This window comes from Hydra viridissima, unplaced genomic scaffold (assembly GCF_058129835.1).
Source record: "Hydra viridissima isolate aposymbiotic clone 2 unplaced genomic scaffold, HvirCarnegie_v1 scaffold_6, whole genome shotgun sequence".
Taxonomy (NCBI): domain Eukaryota; kingdom Metazoa; phylum Cnidaria; class Hydrozoa; order Anthoathecata; family Hydridae; genus Hydra; species Hydra viridissima.
The window spans coordinates 11,250,907-11,270,797 of record NW_028324305.1 but is presented as its reverse complement, the minus strand read 5'-3'; the positions used below and the strand labels follow the sequence as shown (position 1 = coordinate 11,270,797).

The window sequence follows — 19,891 nt, the reverse complement described above, 5'->3', positions numbered from 1 at the left end:
CTCTGTTGTGGAATTCAGGTTTTATTGGATTACACTTTCTCTACCTTGTTTTTCTTTTTTTTTTTTTTTTTGTTAGAAAAGACCAGATCCTGAAGCTGCTCGTGTTGGTATTGTTGGGCAAGCTTATGGAGCTTCTACAGTTTTTGATTACCAACCTGGACCAGAAGGACCACCAGGAATACCTGGAAATGTGGGAGAACCTGGACCTAAGGTTAATATCAGGCTAAATTTTATATTCTCAAACATACACACATTCATGTTGTAAGTAAAATTTAAAATATGCATAAAAAATTATAAATTAAAGTTTTAAAATTTTTGAATTTAAAATTTATTAGGGTAGTCCAGGTTTAGTTGGTTTAAAAGGAGTGCAAGGACTTCCAGGACCATTAGGAATTTATGGGGAAAGAGGTGAAACAGGAGACCCAGGTATTGATGGGGTAAAGGGTGCACCTGGCGAACCTGGTAAACAAGGTCTTCCTGGAAAATCAGGCAGTGTAGGTTCTATTGGTTTTCCTGGTCTTCAAGGACCATTTGGTTTTAAAGGTGAACAGGTATGTGTATAAAAAATATTATAAAAACAATAGAAAAAAAGTTTATTTAAAGTGGTTTGAAATTATTATAATCTTATGTATTTCTTAACATTTCACATTATCAATCTATTATTTTTCCATAAACTTAGTAGTAATTAGTTTCTACTTTCTATACTCTTTGTATCACAAGATATCTCTGTATTTCTAATTAAAAACAGATTTCAGTATTTATATGTTAATTCATATAGAAAAATTTAATTTTTTATTGTCACAAGTTTTCATCTTGATATTTTAAATATTTATACATATACTACAAGAAATGATTAACTTCTAATATTTAATGTCCACTTAACAATTTTGAACACCCAATTTTAAGTGTTCCACAAAATTAAACTTTTACTACTAAGTATTATAGCATATTTGGGGAAAATCTAAGCCATAAGATTCCATATTATTTCAATTAAAAAGATAAATTGTGCAAAATTTACATTTATATATACCAAATATGGTAGCGATCAACCTAAAATTACATAACAGAAATAAATACATAACTGAAAAATCAATAAAGTTACTTAGAGGTCACAAGTACGCAAAAATAAATAAAAATGAAACTTTGTTTTGTTTAGGGTATAGCAGGTGTAAAAGGTGATGAGGGTGATCAAGGAAGAACTGGAGAAAAAGGATACTTAGGTGAAAAAGGTGCTCGTGGTGATCAAGGAGAAATAGTATGTATTAGCAGTATTAAGTGATATATTTTTTATAATTTTCTTATTATATATACTAAATACCAATTATGGTTCTGCATTGTATAATTTAGGGTTTTCAAGGAGAAGCTGGAGCTCTTGGTCCTGATGGACCATCTGGTCCAGTTGGACCACGAGGTCCAGATGGTCTTAGAGGACCTCTTGGTGATAGTGGAGTAGAGGGGCTTAAAGGTTCTCCTGGTATTCGTGGAGTGCAAGGTACTAAGGGCCAATCTGGTGAGGCAGGTGAGCGTGGCCCGAAGGGAATTACTGGAGATAGTGGTCCAAGTGGTGAAGATGGGTCACCAGGTCCCAAAGGTTTTGATGGAGACCAAGGTAAACCAGGTCTTTCAGGTTCAAAAGGAACCCCAGGTGATGTAGGAATACAAGGTTTACCTGGACCTCAAGGACAGCAAGGTGAACGTGGTGGGCAGGGTATTCAAGGAGAACCTGGTACTGTTGGAAAAAAAGGTGATCAGGGACAACAAGGGCCACATGGAAGTATTGGTCAGAAAGGTGAAATGGGAGATGTTGGGCTGCAAGGATTAATGGGTCCCCCTGGTAAACAAGGTTTAGAAGGAAAGGTTGGTGCAGTTGGACCACGTGGAGAAGTTGGAGCAGCTGGTCTTCAAGGTCCACAAGGACAAACAGGAGTAGCTGGACTTCCTGGGCAGGATGGAGCCAAAGTAAGTGAATTTTTTTTGTGCTTTATTAATTTTAAAAGTTAATAAATAACTTTGTTTTGTTTCTTTAATAAGAATTACCTTGAAATAAATGCTCATATAGATAATCAAAAACTATGTCTAGGGTAACATGGGAGAAATGGGCTTTACTGGTCCAGAAGGAGATAAAGGCGCTAAAGGATTTAAAGGTTTAACTGGAGATAGAGGAGCTCCTGGTGAATCTGGTACTGCAGGCCAACCTGGAGCAATAGGTCGTGATGGAAAGACTGGTCCACCTGGACTTCCTGGAAAAAATGGAGATCCTGGTCTGCCAGGTTTGTCAGGTATGCAAGGTGTACCTGGGAGTACAGGAGTGGTAGGAATGTCAGGAGATATAGGTGATAATGGAGATTTGGGAGCACCTGGTTTGCAAGGACCTAAGGGGCTACAAGGTGCTACTGGTGCTACAGGAGAAAAAGGAGTGTTGGGAACAATTGGAGTTCCGGTATGTTTTTATTGAATGTAATTTTAATTGAAAATAATATTTTTGTATATTTTTGATATTGAAATTAATTACATTTTTTAATTAATTACATTAATTACAATTACAAAGAAAGAAAATTAGATCAATTAAGTATTAACAATAGAAAGAGCAATAAAAAAGTCAAAAAATAAATTTAAAAAAAATTATTTTAAGGGTAGGCGAGGTGATCCTGGGCCTGAAGGACCACAAGGATCAACAGGAGTCCAGGTATATTTAAAGTGATGTTTTATTTTGATGATGTTTGTTACACTTATAGCTTTCTATTTTAAGATTTTTTTAGTTTATGATGATTGAATATAAATATTCTTTTTTAGGGACCTCCAGGTCTAGTAGGAGCACCAGGTTTAGATGGAAAAGATGGAAATCCTGTAAGCAAACTACTTGTATCTCTAAAAAACATTTTCTTTTATTCTTGTTATTTTACTTTAAAGACTGCTCAAATTACAATCTGTATTATTTTAATTTGAAGTAAGAAGTCAACATTTATTTTGTTAAACTTTTTCAACAGGGAGACAAAGGAGAACAAGGAAGACCTGGACCACCTGGAAATCGAGTAATTTATTTAAGTTGTTACATTAGACATTCTAAATTTAAATATTCTAAACTTCACCTATGACTTACTTTATATATTCTTTTTTATATAGGGTTATCCAGGTAGTGATGGAAAAATGGGTTTAATGGGTACTACTGGAGTACAAGGACCAAGAGGGGAAACAGGTGTGCCTGGATCTCCTGGAAGTTCTGTAAGCATTTTACATATAAATATTGTTGGAAGAATAGAAAAAAGAGAATAGTTTAATGTTTTATTTTATTTTTTTGTGTGTTTTTGTTAGGGGGATGTTGGTCTGCATGGAGCAAAGGGATCATCAGGGACTGCTGGACTGCCAGGAATAATAGGAAAACAAGGTAGTAAGGGAAACACTGGATCAAAAGGAGCACAAGGAAAGCAAGGATTAAAAGGAACCGCTGGAAAAGATGGTCCAATAGGGGAGGTGGGACCAACTGGAATAACAGGTCCAATTGGTCCCTTGGGTAAAAGGGGAGAGCCAGGAGAAGATGGTGCCCCAGGTTTACCAGGATTAGATGGAGCTCAAGGACCTCATGGGGAAGATGGCCAGCCAGGGCAACCAGGGCAACCTGGTATTCAAGGGCAGCGTGGGATAGCAGGAGAACCAGGACAAAGAGGACCACCAGGACCAGCAGGTGATCGTGGTGATGCAGGAGAAAGTGGACCCTCTGGAGAAGATGGAGCTCAGGGAACTGCTGGCGCACTAGGTGAACCTGGTTCTAAAGGAATTATTGGTGATATAGGTGTAATTGGTCCTCTAGGACAACAGGGGCCTCAAGGGCCCATAGGTGAAATGGGTCTCATTGGGCCACCTGGGCCAGAGGGAAGACCTGGAAATGTTGGTTCATCTGGACCTAGGGTAAAAAAATGACATTTCTTTTCAATTAGACTTACGTTGGTCTTATATATGAATAACTAAATTTCACCATATATAGTGTGTACTTCTTTAATAAAAACTTCTTCAAATAATTTATTAGGGACCAGACGGTGATCCTGGAAATTCTGGAAATCCTGGAACACCTGGTGAACAAGTAAGTGAAATTATATGTATATGCAGAAATGTATGTAAAGTAATGTAATCTAAAGTAATGTAATGTAATGTATATAATGTATGTATGTTTGTATGTATGTAAATAAAATTCTATTATATGAAATTATTAACATGAAAGGCTTTTTTTTTTTAAATAATTTTTTTGAATAATATTTTTAATCCAGGGTCCTTCTGGACTTGATGGCATAAATGGTGAACTAGGCAAACCAGGAAAAGAGGTATTTTGCTCAAATATTTAAAATTAAGAGTAAATAATGTTATTGAATGTTATTTGTTTATGAGGAATTATTTTATGTGTTTTCAGGTTTTCATAATTTTCAATATTTTATTTTTTTCTTCAGGGTGAAAAAGGTATTGCTGGAGTGCAAGGACCTGTTGGCTTGAGAGGAGAGTCTGTAAGCAATTGTTGTTTAATAAAAGTTTTTGGTGTAACTTTGTATTTCCTAAAATGTCTGTTATTTTATTATTTAATTATTTTGTAAGGGTCCTCCTGGGTTAGCAGGAAGAAATGGCAGACCTGGAGATGTTGGACCAAAAGGTTTTCTTGGTTTAAATGGAAAAGATGGTTTAAATGGAAAGCGTGGTGAGCAAGGACTTACTGGCAAAGATGGAGTTAGAGGATTACCAGGCGCTAATGGAAAAGATGTTAGTTAATATTTTACTAAATTTATACTAGTTAAACTATAGCAAAGAAATTCTTGTTATTAATTGTTGTTTTCTTTTGCTTATTATCAATAGAGAAATAAGCTTATGTAAAAGAGTAATCTATAGCTATTTATAGGGTAATGATGGATCACCAGGAGCTGATGGAGTAAAAGGTGAGGTAGGGCCACCAGGTTATTCTGGAAGTCAGGGAGTACCTGGTGCCAGTGGTGAAGCAGGAGATATTGGAGAGCCTGGTGAAGCTGGAATACCTGGAGTTGATGGAGCAAAAGGCTCTGCAGGACAACCAGGAAATCATGGAGAAGATGGTAAACAAGGAAGTAGGGGAGAGCCTGGTGCTCCTGGAGAAACTGGCAAAGCTGGAGAAGATGGTGAAGTTGGTGAACAAGGTAATAAAGGTGAAACAGGAAGTCCTGGTATCTATGGTCCAGCAGGTGATGCTGGTGAAGATGGTGATGTTGGAGAACAAGGACCACCTGGGCCTTTAGGACCCCAAGGACCTCGTGGATCATTAGGTTTAGATGGTCCTGAAGGTCGTAATGGGTCTAAAGGTGATGCTGGACATCCAGGGGCTCCAGGAAGTCGAGGAGAACCTGGGATAAGAGGAGATGTTGGAAAACCAGGTCAACCGGGTTTACCTGGGAGTGTGGGACAACCTGGCCCACCAGGAGAAGTGTTTGGACTCTCAGGTGCGCTTGCCCAATTCTTTACATCAGGAGGTTATGGATCTAAAGGACCAGAAAGTGGCTACCAACATGATTATCAGCAATACTATCAAAACTATTTTCAAGGCTACAACCAACACCAATACTACCAAGGTGATAGTAGGATAAAGGTAAATGATCTTATTAAACGAAACTTAGACGGATTTAATGACTTATACAATGTGTTCAAGACAGCTGACAAAGTATTCTTAGGTGGGGATGGCACACGAAATAATCCAGCTCGATCGTGTTTAGAGCTATTTCAATGGCATTTAGGTGCTAAAACTGGTGACTATTGGGTTGATCCTAATGAAGGATCGCCTGATGATTCTGTTTTGGTACACTGTAATAAAGCTACTAATGAGACATGCGTATATGCGAAAAATGCTCAGGTAATATTTCCCCTAATCAACTTTTTCAAGCAAGTGATCGTTTGAGTGTTCTAACTTAAAATGATGCTAAATAACGATAAATATTAGAATAGGAGTTTCTTCTTTAGATTTATAAGGAAAATCACCTAAAAGATAGCCATGACAATTACAAATGGCTCATGAGAGAAGTTTTAGATGAAGAGGTAAAATTGCATGTATACTCATGGTTAATATCTGTAGGTAGACTAGTAGATAGGTAAAAAGATCTTTATTTATTTAAGAAGATAAGTAAAAAGGACTGTGTATGTTTTGTTTTTGTTAGAGTTTTGATTATGCAATGGATCCACCACAAATGAAGATGCTTAACTTGCTTTCGACTACTGTTCGACAAAATATCACTTGTCATTGCAAAAACAGTCCTCTTTTACGTGACGCTAAGAATGCCATTAAGTTTAAGTTAGATAACGGTGCAATTTACCATAAGAAAATGAGAGGAGTTGTAATGAAAGTTATCACTGACGATTGCACGGTAAATTATCAAATCTTAACAATATTTTAGGAAAGTTAGAGAGAGAGTACTCGTAAACAGATATTGTTCTTTATAACTATTGGAAAAAATGATCAATTAAAAACCTTTTTTTAGATCATCGATGATAAATCGCATAAGCTAGTGATAGAACTTTCTACATCGAAAAATGAAATTTTACCTGTTATTGATTTGGCGGTTCATGGGAATGGCAAGTTAGTATCGGAATTTAAAGTGGACATCGGACCAGCTTGTTACTCATAAACACTTCTTAACGATCAACGCAATTGAAAAAGAAATAAAAGTACTCGTAAGAGGCAAAACGCAAAACGAATTAACATTGTTAGACAAAATCAATAAATTACTAGGCGTATTTCATTTCCGCATTCTTCTATTTGAAAGTTAATTCGATAAGTAGATGCTAAATTAAGTATATCTTTAGTTTGTATGAGAACTGTCATATGAGGGATTAATTTTCACGCAGTAATATTTTTGCGAGAATGTTTTTTAATTTATTTTAAGGACTTTTAAAATTTCAAAAATTTCAGCTTTTTGCAATTTTAAGTTCTTTAACTTTTATTTGACAAGAATTTAGAGCTTAAAACAATTTTTTAAAATTTTAAAATTTTTTTAAGTTTCTTTAATGGGAATGGATTTTAGCAAATTTTATGCTTACGATGATTTATCCTCTTAATAATATGAGATCCTTTTCATTTTTTTAAATTGACAATTAAATACAGGTTGTTCTTACGTCCGTGTTATATCTGTATGCAAGCTGCGTGCTGCTGTATGAACTATTATTACAGAAACCAAATTTAGAGATATATCAAAAAACCAATAATCGGTATTTGTTTAATCAACACATTGATCCCATGAAATTTCGTTTAACATTTTTATTGCGTAACACGTTGCACATTCCGCAAGGTAATTAACAGCTTGCGAGGTTAGAATTATTTTTTTCTATCTCCCATTTTAAAAGTTGGGAGAAAATGAGTTATTAATTTTGGTAAGTAATGATTACTTTTAAAATACGCCTTACTTTTTCAACTTTTTTCTAAATAATTTGTTTTAGCATAGAGTATATATAAGGCATAAGTTATTATTTTTTCGAAAATTAAAGCTAAAATTTTAAGTAACTTACTTAAAAAATAAAATCAAAAACTTTCTCTCAACGTTTAAGATTGGAGATAAAACAAAATAATTCTAATCTCGCGAACTGTAAAGTGTCATTATAATAAAACAAAAAAACACAACAAAAATGAATATCATAGCAACAATCGGATTTTTTGGGGTGCAAAATAGAGTAAAATGGGTTCAAATGAAATAGAATTTTAATTAATTTTTTTTTACGAGAAAAAGGTTTTTAACTTTTTTTTTTTAAAGTTGTAGAGAACTTGGTGCTGTATTTAAATATATACAAATCAAATACAAAAAAATTTTTAAGAAATGTTATTTAAATGAAAGTTTTTAAGAAACGTTATTTAAATGAAAAAAATATATATATATTTTCATTCTACCCTCACATTTGGGGAGAATCAAATATGCAAATTTCTGTGTAATTAAAACAACACTTAACTAAAAAAAAAAAAAGCAACTAATAATAATAGTTTAAAAAACAACCAATAATAACAATTAAAAAAACAACTAAATAAAAAAAACTTTTTTTATTCCTGGTATGATGTTGAGTCGTTGAGAGGTATTAGTGGTTGAGTTGAGTTGCCACTTGTGCGGCACTTTTTGATGCAATAAAACTCAGCGCCTTTTACATATCGCTTTGGTATGTATGTTTGACAAAGCCAAATCTTTCATTTTGAGTTTTCAGACTGATACCACTCCATGTATTGACTTGTTAAAGCTTCGCCTAAAACTTTACGGCACTTTTTACACTTGATTTGGTTTGCAGTTGTTATAATTGTTGGAGTCGCTGTTGTTGCTTGGTCTATTTAGTGCTTGTTATTAAAGCTAAGCTTACGTTGTTTTTTTAGCTTGCTTTGCTGCTCTTTTGCTCTCAGTACTTTTCAATCTCTCGAGTATTTCAGGTTTATTAAGAAACTCCCCTTCGAACCTTGGTACGTCTACATTTTTTCGTTTTTTTGTGTCAACGTTTTGGATGCAAAACATTTGTTGCAAAGCTGCTTCAAGCGATTGGGCCGATCGCAATTGTTTCTCAAGCTCTTTTTGAATTTCCTTTTGAATAGCCGGAGTTACTATACTATTGAAGGCTGTTTGCAGGAGAGTTGATTTTGGAGGTGACTTTGAAACTGATGCTATGCGACATATGCTGATGCTAGGTGTTGTTGGTATAGATTCAGATAGCAGTGGCTGAGATGGTGTAGTTCCTGGTGGTAGTAGTGGTGGTGGTACTATCATAGATGCTGGTGGTTGAGATGATGAAGGCTCAGGTTGAGATGACGGTGTTTCAAACGTATTAGCAATTTGCAATTTTTACTGATCGATTTTACTGATGTCGTGTGGAAACAAGCCAGCATTCTGATATCCAGTGACCATTTGGGTGCGTGTAAAAACCAGAGCTAAAAAGTTTTGCTTGCAGTTGGCTAAAACATTCTTTTGATAAGTTGCTGAACTTTGTCTCTGCATAAAACTGTTGAAGTAATTTGCACCGAACTCTTTTGACATGACAATAAACACCGACATCTACTGGTTGCAGAATGAGCTGGTAAGCAAATTAACAAGGTTTGTTTTCGATACAAATAAGTACAACCCGATAGGTGACATGTGTCACATGTCCATCTACAACTAATATATGAATGCCTATAATTGGATAACTTTAACTAGATTTATTTAATTAAATAATTAATTGATTAAAATAAAGATTAAACTAATTACCAGGAATTTTTTAATGGTGGGAACATACACGCCAGTGAGCCAACTCACGAATTGATTATCTTCCATCGATCCTGATGGAGATATGACGTATACGGTATCGTCTGGACCACTTAAGCACCAATCTCTGTACAGTCGTTTTTTTTATTTAAAAATAATGTATGGAGCAAGACGATTACCAGCCGCATTAATGCAATTCCCAACTGTATAATGGATTTTTTCAATGGTCGTCTTACACCACGCCGCCAAACTATGTGTTTCTTGCTTTGATCACCAGAGAAGCCAATTTCATCAAAATTCCACAAATGACATGAAATATTTTTGTTGATACCTGCTTCGTTGAATTCTCTTGCAGTGTGTTGAAATACTTTCCAACTATTTCTTGCGAGCAAGCAGCGGCTCTGAGTGATGAAATATTGCCTATAGCTCTGATGCTTAACTCATGAACCCACCGGTTTATGAAAAGCTTATACTAATCTCTCCCTGATGTACCATTAGGAAACAAATGAGATTGACTTTGGTGTTGCAAATAGTCGGTAACTAGTGTGATGATATCATTGTAAGTTCTACCACGGCCCCAATCGGATAATTTGATCAGCGTATCTACCAGAATTGGTTCAAGTTGTTGCGACAATCTCGTGTTTGAACCACTCCCACTTGCTAAATTTAGTAAGTAGTGATTACTTTTAAAATTTATCATTTCTTTAAAAAGTAAAGCTAGAATTTAAGTAACTTTTACTTTCAGAAAAAATTCAAAAACTTTCTCCCAACATGGGAGATAGAACAAAATAATTCTAATCTCGCGACATGTCTGTAGTCTCCTGGTCGAGAAAAGATGTTATTGAAGACAAGATATTGGTGTGGGTAACATTATTAAAGCGATGTCAATAAATAAATTTGAGGCATTGCAAAAGATATTGCACTTTAACGATAATTTACAAAATGATGACAAAAGTTTTAACAAATTGTATAAAATCAGGCCACTTATTCAGGCACTGAACTCAAAATTTGCTTCAATTCCCAAGGAATGAAGACGATCGCTTGATGAACAAATTTGTTCTGCAAAAGTTAGGCACCATTTTAAAGCAATATATGCCATAACAACAAAACAAAAGGGGGGGGGGGGGGTTTTAAAACTTTTTGTTTTGTGTGGGGTTTCGGGATTTGCAAACAAATTTGAAATTTACACTGGTCCAGAAAACCATTTCACCAAAAAAAAAAAAACGATAATGAGCTAGATCTTGGTACACGCAGCAACATTGAAAATTACACGTACTTCGATAATTATTATACCTCACTACCGCTTGTTTTACATCTGGCAAAACAGGGTATTTACACACTGGGGACAGTTCAAAAAAACAGAGTTCCGAAATTTAAGTTCATGGAGGAAATTATGAAGTATCGTAGAGGCACCTCCGAAGAGTTTACCGCTTACGTTGAAGGAGTGGAGGTAAGTAGCATTATGTGGTTGGACAACAAACCTGTAATGTTAATTTCAACAAGTTCGGGCAAACTCCCCCTGTCAAAAAGGTTCAACATGATCTTTTTTTTTAAATAAGAAATGAATAATGACATAACGAAGATACATATAAAAAAAAAACTCTCGAACAAAATTGATCAGGAAATAGTGTTTTAAATTGTTCAGGTTTTGCCTCTTTTATCTCTGATTTTGATAAAATTTGTTTTAAATAACTTCATTTATATTTTTTTGTGAAATTTTGAGTTTAATATATCATTAGACGCACATTAAAAATATATATAAACCATTGCACTTTCTTCTATTCAAAAAATTCCTTTTTCTACATGAGCTACGTCAAATTCACAGTAATGCTCATAAAACCGATTATAAAAAATCGCAAAATTCTTTTATTACAGAAGGATTCCTTTTCCAGGGAAGATTTTTTAATTTAAAGGATTGATTTAAAAGACCTGCATTTTTTTAGGCTTGTAAAAAAATCAGTAAATACTCCCTTGTACCTTTACATTCTGTAAAAGTTTACAAAATTGATCAAGGAGGATGCAACTGTTAAAAAAGTCCCCAAAAATAACACCAAACATTTATAATTTAAAAACTTAAGATAACTGTGTGACTAGTTTTGAGATGGAAAAAACTCTTATAACCCTTACCTAATATTTAAAAAACTAAAACAAAATTTTTTATGGAGGGAAATTAAAACATGGTACGTACATTGCATATTTTACGTTTAATCAAATAACAACAAAGATAACAAAAGTAATACCAATATTAGGTATGCCATAAGTATTTTCAGTTTTAAAAATAATTCAACCAATCATGACTCTTTTTCTGCCTCTACTTCTAACTTCATCAAGTTTATTAATAACATCTTGAGTCCTAGTTTTATCATCAGAACATTTAATATAACTATCAAGAATTATGGAAAATAAAATTTGAGAACCAGGATGAGTGCTTAGAAGAGCTCTTTCCAAAACATACAAATCAACAGCCATGTCCTCTGATAAATTTGATATCAAACTTAAACCAAAATCAATAAAGTAAATATCTTCCATAGCAACCTTTATCAGAATGTTTGATGTTGTTAGATCTCCATGAATGATTTCTGCAGAATGCATTTTAGAAATGATACAACCAACCTTTTTCATTAAATCAAGAAGCAAATTTTGTTCTGAACTACACTGATTTAGTGCATTTATTTTGTCTTTAAGTGTAATACTAGCCTTAATTTCTTCCATGTATATCTCATTAGTATCAAGGTTAACAAAATAAATAATTGGTATCTTTATTCCAACTTTATGACATTTCAACATTGAGCGAACCTCTTGTGATGTTCTTTTTCTAGCTAGTTTATCATCAAGAAAAGGATGACGATATAATTTTTTGAAACGCTGCTTTACAACCACTTCTTGACCCAAAAAATTACTCTTAAATAATTTTGCCTCAGCTCCTTGTTTGATCATTTTTCAACACCACCTGCATACTAAATAATATACCAAATAATAACATAATCTTGCATGTACATACACATGTACATACCTACATAAATACATACGTACTAGGGCGTCTCAAAAGCTAAAACCAGAAAAGATTCTCCACTTCCTACTTATAGGCCCTAAGTAAGTTCTTAAAAAAAAATTTAGGGTTATTATGACAATGTATGTAGAATCTGAATTTTACAGTTTCAGTGTTAAGCTGAAATCCTTAAATAAAGTACCTATTTTAAATTGTGGATTTTCTTTTCATTTGGAAATAAGAAGACAGTAACATAAGTATTAAGAGCTCTTTGAGACTGTAAGTTTCTCAATGCTTTCAGTAATATTTAACGCACTATTACTTTGGTATCATAATAAAGTATGAGGCACCAATTTTTAGGATGATTCATGATTGAAATGCATTCAAAATTGAAGTCTACTTTTCACAATATATATCAAACATTTTATATTAAGAAGATAGATAATACTATAACATTTATTAGAAAATTGTGTTGTGCAGAGCAAATATTGGGGATTGTAAGTGTAACTGTGTAAACTAGAGATTAGGAAAGCTTCCTTACAGCTGTTATTATACATTCTATATGTAAAATTAAAGTGGAAAACTGAAGCTTGTTGAGAAGTCAGCTCAAAGACAAAACAGTAAAACTCCAAGCTTATATCTATCACTTCTAGTCATAATAAACCCTAAAAAAAAAAAAAAAAACTGGATCATTTAGGGCCTATAGAATGGGAACTTAGAGACCACTTTGCAGTTTAAAAAAGGCATCTGTTTTTAAACATCAGAATGTATATATATACATAGAAACAAACATACATAGATACATAGATACATACATAGATACATAGATATATACATAGATACATAGATATATACATAGATACATAGATACATACATACATAGATACATAGATACATAGATACATAGATAGATAGATACATACATACATACATACATACATACATACATACATACATACATACATACATACATACATACATACATACATACATACATACATACATACATACATACATACATACATACATACATACATACATACATACATACATACATACATACATACATACATACATACATACATACATACATACGTACTTACATCAGACATGTAAATATTACTTGTATTCATTTTTAACACTTATTTTAAAAGTTAGTGGCTAATGAGGGTCCTTGCAAAGCTCTCAGCCAATAAAAGAGGATTAATAAGTCACGTGTGTTCTTGAATAGTAAAGACAAAACTTGAGCCAAACTTTAAAAGTTTAGAATACGTTCGTTACAGACGTGGAAGGTAGCATCTTGAAGTACTTATATCTTACTAACTTATGGTTAATTTTGAATTGTCTGAAAGATTGTTGTATAATTATGACTCAAGAGTGCATGGATTTAAAAATTGAACTAAAAACTCCCGGGAGTACCGATAAAATTCTCGAAAATACTGCTGAAGAATTTAAAGAGCATCAAAAACATGATGGCGCGTTTCTTAATGGAAGCTTGGGAACTAACAAAGATAATTATTTAGTAAGTGCAAAACGTGAAGGAGATGAAGCGAGGCTCTTAAAGGAGGGTGATGAAAAAAATGGTAGCGCAAGAAAAAGACATCGTAGAGGATCTCGAAAAAATAAGCCAAGAAAACCGCGTCAAAGATATAAACCCTTTAACAAATTAACATGGGATGAGAAGCGTCAATTAGACGAAAGGGACACTGTAAAAGCTCTAAGAAGGAGGGAAGAGCTAGTCTTGCAAAAGGGACGTCCTATTGCTCCTTACAACACAACGCAGTTTTTAATGGAAGAACATGATCCTGGTGAGGGAAATTTTCAAAATCAGAATATGCCTTCAAACCCAACTGATTTATCTGAAGACTCTTGTAGTTCTTCATCCAGCGACGAATATTTTGTCAAAGATTTTGATGAATTTTATGAACGCGTACATATTGATACTTTAAACTCATACTCTAAAGAGGATCTTATAAAATATGTTTTCGAACTTGAAGCCCGCATAGAGAAATTCGAAAGAGAAACTAAAAACAGTGACTGTTTAAAAGAAGAAAATTATAAACTTCTTCAGGAAATTAAAGATTTAAGAGGTGAAAATACCAAAAACTGAATAAAAAGGATTAAAAAAAGTTAGCTGTAAATATTCTTCACTATTATTATTTTTTAATATTGTATATATCTTGGCTCGCGTTATTAAAATGATATTAAAAGAAATTTCATCTCTAAATTGAATTGCACAACCATTAACAAGTACATGAATTGTTTTTCAAAGAAGCTAGTTTTCAAATGTATTACACTATTTCGCGTAAATCTTAAAACCGATTTCCATCGTGTGCTGTTGAAGCTAATTTAAGATTATTACGGAAAAGCTATTTTCTCGGATGTTAGTGTTCTAGAGGGGACTTTTACGGTTTAATTTCTGAAGGCCTTTTAAATTAGGGGTTTTTTCTAATTCGATTTTTCAAGAAGTAAAAATGCTTTTTTACTTTAAATTTTTGTTGCCATCTCTTTTCGTGAAATTATAAAGAAGCTGCATACCTCTTGCGAGATCTCAGATCTATAAATCTAATTAAAACCCAACTGGTGCACTTTTAAAAATGTCTCTTTTACTTATAGTGCTAGAAAATTCCCTTCTGAGGGGAAAAACCTTTAACAATTCCTTAACTCTTTTGGTGCTTCCAAACTTTCAAGTACCTATTCTTCCTCGCGTCAATAGTTTTCTGGTTCCTTGAAGCAACATCTTTAAAAATTTCCCTAACGTTTTAGTTGAATATTATATTCAGGGACAGTACACGAAAAACCATCAACTTTGTTTGCCGTGAAACTGAATAAGGTATTGAAAATGAACTAAATTAATGCGGGAGTTTTTCTGAAGCTTTTTCTAGTCACTAGAGACGCTGATTCCAAGAAGGCAAAGTTACTTAAAAATATAATTACCATTGTTTTCAGCAGTCTTTAAACACGCAGAGGAGCCCTAAACCAGAAGTTTTACTTAAATATTCGTTTTTCTTGATATATTTATTATGTGTAGTTTATACTTTGCCTTCTTCCAGTAATTTTCCCTGTGTACGCAATGACTATCAGTCTTCCTTTTATACCATGTTTTTAGAAATCAATTCTTTTCTTTTGAAATTGAGCACCAGGTAAAATTTTACCTTTACTTAGTACGTAGTTTAAGATAAACACTTTTATTTGGTGTTACGTATGTAGTAAGGAATATTTATCTTAAGTAATAATTTGCACCAAAATAAATGTATTAGGTTATTGAAGTTCGGTTTATGAAACTTAATGAAAGTTGGTAAATACTAGTATTAGTATAATATTTCTTTAATATATAATCAAATCTGAACTTAATTGAATGAATAACGAATAGTAAGTTTAATGCCGAAGTTTTATGAAGTGCGAATTTTCGGTAAACTTCGTAACTATATTTAACGAATGTTTGATATTCGGTAATCATTTAAGTTCGATAAACAAACTTCGCTGGTACTTAGTATAAAGTTTATCAAACCATTTATGCAAAAATCTAACATTTTTACATAACAGGTTTGATAAATCTTATAACAAACCTGTTATGTTAAGATGTGTCAAAAAATTATATCATTATATTGCAATATTTAGTTACTTAAAATAACCATGATGGTAATGGAAACTTCTAGAATATCATGGACGTATAAGAGATGGACATTAGGGTGGTTCAAAAAAAGGTCATTGTAAAATTTCAACTAGATTGGAAGCTTATAAGGTGCCCAGATATTGGTTTTATATATAAATTTTTTTTTTTTTTTTTTCGTTAATGTTCAAGGGTGGCCCAAGGGCCATAAACTTTTTAATTTTGATGATTTTTATCGATTTTTCAGAAATTTCAACGCCCGTGGGCCACCCTAAAACAATGGAAAATAAAAAAAACAAAAAACATCAGTAAACTCAGAATGAGTAATAGAAACAAATAAAAATGTACTCTTAATAAAATTTTTTATGTAAAAATTCTGAATGAACCTGAAAAAATTAGGAAAACCGAATATTTTGCTTTTTCAATCATTTTCTTTTGTAATTTCAATCATTTTCTAATTATTACATTTTTATCATTTTTTACAGTTAAACCATCAAAAGTTTTAAATATCATACCACAATATTGCATTTTATATATAAATTTGAGAAAATATTTTTAAAAAATCCTTTTTTTTGTTGATCATGGTACAGTTTTGTTGACTAAAAAGTCAAATAATGCTGGAAGTAGCATTTGCTGCAAGATCGTTCTTCTTGGATCCTTGTTTACTTCTCTTGTAGACATGGTTAAACAATAACATATTTTGCCTCTTTTCCTCCTTATTGGATTTCATAATAAGCTCCTGAACCAATTTGATAGCTCTCTCAGAAGAATCATTGACTACATCTAGAAATTTGATGGTAGTCTCAAACTCTAGATATTCTAGATAATAGACTTTTTTGTTGACGGGTGAAAATTTAGAATTTGTCAGAAACTCGCATGGCTCACTGATTTCTGCGGCGTCTTTGATGTAAAATAATTTTGCATGTCCATTAGGGTGGTTCAAAAATAGGTCATTGTGATTTAAACTTTTATAGCATTAGTAGTAGGAAAATGCCGGTTCTAGCGCATTGATACTTTTTCCATACTTAAGCGTGCTAAGTTTTTGATTCGTGCTCATTTTTGATATTCGTGCTAATTTTTAGAGAGTTGCCGGTTCTGACGCATTGATGTACATTTCCGTCTTATTTTAAGGCAACGACTAAATTTTTCAATAATTAGAAAATGGGTGTAAAAGTCCATCCAAGTTTTTGAAATAGGTGAGAGCAAATTTCATATGCAGCTTTTTTTTATCAATCATTTTTAGAAAAGAAAAGTTTTCAATTTTGTATGGATGATTTCTGTTTCTTAAAAGTTGAAACAAAATATACTGCGCGTTAATGAAGCTTTTTCTTTTAATTTCTTTCGACTTGTCTCTTCCGTAATAAGTGTCATAGAGAGAAGAGAATTTTATATAGTCCTTGATGAGCTGTTCTTCCAAGTATTCAATGTCATCTATTCTTTTTCCAGTCAGCACAAAATAAATGTAGTTAGCATTTTCATAGTGATTGGTAAACCCACGTTGCTTTAAGAAGATGAGTATATGTTCTTTGGTAATTCTGGAATATTTGATTCTTTTTTTAATGGAGTTGACGAGAAGGTTTAAAGCTTGAAATTTGCTTTTTAGTTTCTCAAAGATCTTCTTTTGAACTTTGCATTTTTGTTTTCCGTTGTATTGTTTGATGCATTCTCGGAAGTGGATTATTCTTGACGAGCTTGTTTTGTTTGTGTTGAAGTGATAGTAACCTATTTTAACGTCTAGAGTTTCTTGTAGGCAAGAACATTTTATGCAAAATTTTTTACCACACTCATCCATTTCAAACTTGTTGAGGTCTTCATTTGAGCAGTATTTGCATTTGTACAAGTAGATTGGTTTTTGCTCAACTTTAATATGAGTCCACTTTTTAGAATCGACAAGTTTTGACGCTGTTTGAAAGTATTGTCATTGAATGTCTTCTTTTTCGGCGTTAAATTTTTTAATTTCTTCAAAGGGAAGTTTTGTTTGTAAAATGTCTTCATACCTTTGAACAAGATGAATGGTTTTCGCAGTAAAGAAAGCTTTTTCAGTTTTTGCTTTTTAAAAGTTTTCCGTGTCTTTTGCAGCTTCAATGTCAAACTGCTTTAAAATTTTTTCGTTTAGTGAAGTGATATTCATGTTTATTAATTGCTTTATAATGATCATAAGCTACTATATAAAAGTCTACAGATCAGATGAATCTTTATCATCCGGACCGAAAAACTTGTTGATCAAGTTAAATCTGTTTTATAATGTCCTATAGCCAGAGTGTGAATTCCGTCTTCCAAAATTTTTCTTTTATCATCTTCAGCGCTGAGTGCAAATTTGTTAACCTCTTCCGTGTAAATATCATGCTTATGCGATCGGATAATGTTCATTTTTGTAAAGAATTCTTTTCTATTCATTAAGCAGTCTTTGTAGTTTTGATGCTCTATTTTATCTTCGACAACGCTTTTCTTTACCCCTTTGCACTTTTTGTGTTCTTTTTCTTCAAGGATCTTGTAAGAGTATATATACTCTTACAAGATAAGCTATAGCTTAGGTCGAAGTCCAACAAACTCTTCAATTTGCTTTCCTTCTGTTTCATCTTTAAACATGCCAATGACTTTTTTGTTTACGCCAACTTTGAAATTAAACTCAACGTTTTGAACGGCTGGATGTTTTTTTATTAAAGTCGCTAGTGTCAAACCTGGTTTCAACATCTCCAGCAATATCTTTATAAAAAGCTTCAGTTTCGATTTCGTAAATGAGCGAGTCCGTGTCAGTCATAAGCAGCTTTGCGCGGTCATTATATTTTGGTTTGATATAGTCGTAATGGTGTTCAAACATTAGAGTTTTGCTTAAATCCAAGATGCACATTCCTAAATAAATGGGTTTGTTGTAAACAAGTTTTGTTTTCTTCATGTGCACGGCAATCAAGTTTTCATCAAAAATGGTTCGACTTTCGAAATTAGGCTTTTTAGACAATTTATTAGCTTCTTCTTCTTTAGTGACTAGTCTTACGTCTACATGATTTTCAATATTCTCCATGGTTTTTCCGAAGACGGAGTTGTTCATGAGCTTAAAAAAATCTTTTTCAAAGTCGCTAGCGGCTTTTTTTCTTAAATCGGTGTTAAGATCAATGTATTGTTTCATCCCAGGTCTTTCTTCAAATTTAATACCTCTGTGTATTTTTATAATTTTTTGCCCCAATCGTTCGTACAGTTTTAAGTTTACATGATGTATGACATAATTCTTTTTATTGTTTAAATTCGGAACAAGCTTGTCGACTTTGTTGAGAGTCGTTCTTTCAGGAGCCAAAGGGTAATAATTGTGTTCGTCGTGAAGATGATCAGCGTAGTCCTAATCGACTTCTAAAATACATGGCATGGATTTCCAATTTAAAAGTTCATCTTCAGTCATCCATTCAAATCCGTGAGTAGGAAGAGGTTTTCTCATCGCCCATCCGTAAAGATTGTTAGCATCTAAATATTGGATGAACTTAGATGGTTTGTTAGGATCATACGAATCGCCCATATATTTATTGTTTGAAGTTCCATGTCGGTTTGAAACCATGCTGATTCCACCACGTATTCCTTTTTGAAACATGAGAAGCATATCAGGATCGCTTAGAAGTTCTAACTTTATTTCAGTCATTTTCAAGCAAGCGTCCCAGGCTAAACCTGGAGAGGTATAATACCAAGCATGGTCTAGTCCATAGTTTTTCATGCATACGTCTCTGAAATTTTCAAAGACATCCGCTAGTATTAAGATGTCAGACACATTGTAAAAATTGTGATAATCTTTAAACGTTTCACATCCAAATTCAGTCCAAACGGTTTGAGCATGCGCATAGTCTTCGTCTTCTATTTCTTTATCGTTGAGTTTGGAGAAAAACTCTTTTTTTGGAGGCAATTGCGTTTCAGAAAACCTTTTAATCGAGTCAACCCAATCGTAGGGGTAAACACTTTTTCTTAGTAACAAATCTCGCTCTGCTCCACTATACATTAAATTCAGGTTCTTACACACAGTATCAGCTTTTTTTACGGTTCTAGCTTTACAATCTTTACAATTTAGTTTACAATCACAATCCTTTCCTTTGTTTTTTTGGC

The 19,891-nt window shown here is 33.1% G+C and overlaps 3 protein-coding genes across 3 annotated transcripts in view; 2 read left to right on the top strand and 1 right to left on the bottom strand.

The window, feature by feature from the left end:
- The window catches only part of LOC145190778 (uncharacterized), a 9,220-nt gene extending 2,480 nt beyond the window's left edge, over positions 1 to 6,740 (top strand). The window contains exons 6-23 of the mRNA XM_090089838.1: positions 77 to 211; positions 336 to 551; positions 1,157 to 1,255; positions 1,348 to 1,959; positions 2,081 to 2,440; positions 2,633 to 2,686; positions 2,794 to 2,847; positions 2,988 to 3,032; positions 3,124 to 3,222; positions 3,313 to 3,906; positions 4,025 to 4,078; positions 4,263 to 4,316; positions 4,440 to 4,493; positions 4,582 to 4,743; positions 4,880 to 5,857; positions 5,965 to 6,039; positions 6,159 to 6,365; positions 6,480 to 6,740. Of these exons, the coding sequence (XP_089945964.1) occupies positions 77 to 211; positions 336 to 551; positions 1,157 to 1,255; positions 1,348 to 1,959; positions 2,081 to 2,440; positions 2,633 to 2,686; positions 2,794 to 2,847; positions 2,988 to 3,032; positions 3,124 to 3,222; positions 3,313 to 3,906; positions 4,025 to 4,078; positions 4,263 to 4,316; positions 4,440 to 4,493; positions 4,582 to 4,743; positions 4,880 to 5,857; positions 5,965 to 6,039; positions 6,159 to 6,365; positions 6,480 to 6,626 (3,999 nt within the window). The 3' untranslated portion in view covers positions 6,627 to 6,740. The remainder of the gene's footprint in view (positions 1 to 76; positions 212 to 335; positions 552 to 1,156; positions 1,256 to 1,347; positions 1,960 to 2,080; positions 2,441 to 2,632; positions 2,687 to 2,793; positions 2,848 to 2,987; positions 3,033 to 3,123; positions 3,223 to 3,312; positions 3,907 to 4,024; positions 4,079 to 4,262; positions 4,317 to 4,439; positions 4,494 to 4,581; positions 4,744 to 4,879; positions 5,858 to 5,964; positions 6,040 to 6,158; positions 6,366 to 6,479) is intronic.
- Positions 6,741 to 11,391: 4,651 nt separating this feature from the next.
- LOC145190457 (EKC/KEOPS complex subunit TP53RK-like) lies at positions 11,392 to 13,412 on the bottom strand. The gene is made up of 2 exons (XM_080067335.2): positions 13,299 to 13,412; positions 11,392 to 12,163 (listed from the first exon to the last, which is right to left on the bottom strand). Exon 2 carries the CDS (start codon positions 12,141 to 12,143, stop codon positions 11,490 to 11,492), a length of 654 nt encoding a protein of 217 aa, XP_079923461.2. The 5' UTR covers positions 12,144 to 12,163; positions 13,299 to 13,412; the 3' UTR covers positions 11,392 to 11,489.
- Positions 13,413 to 13,437: 25 nt separating this feature from the next.
- On the top strand, positions 13,438 to 14,312 carry LOC145190439 (protein HEXIM2-like). The gene has a single exon (XM_080067310.2). It carries the CDS (start codon positions 13,562 to 13,564, stop codon positions 14,303 to 14,305), a length of 744 nt encoding a protein of 247 aa, XP_079923436.2. The 5' UTR covers positions 13,438 to 13,561; the 3' UTR covers positions 14,306 to 14,312.
- Positions 14,313 to 19,891: the final 5,579 nt, after the last annotated feature.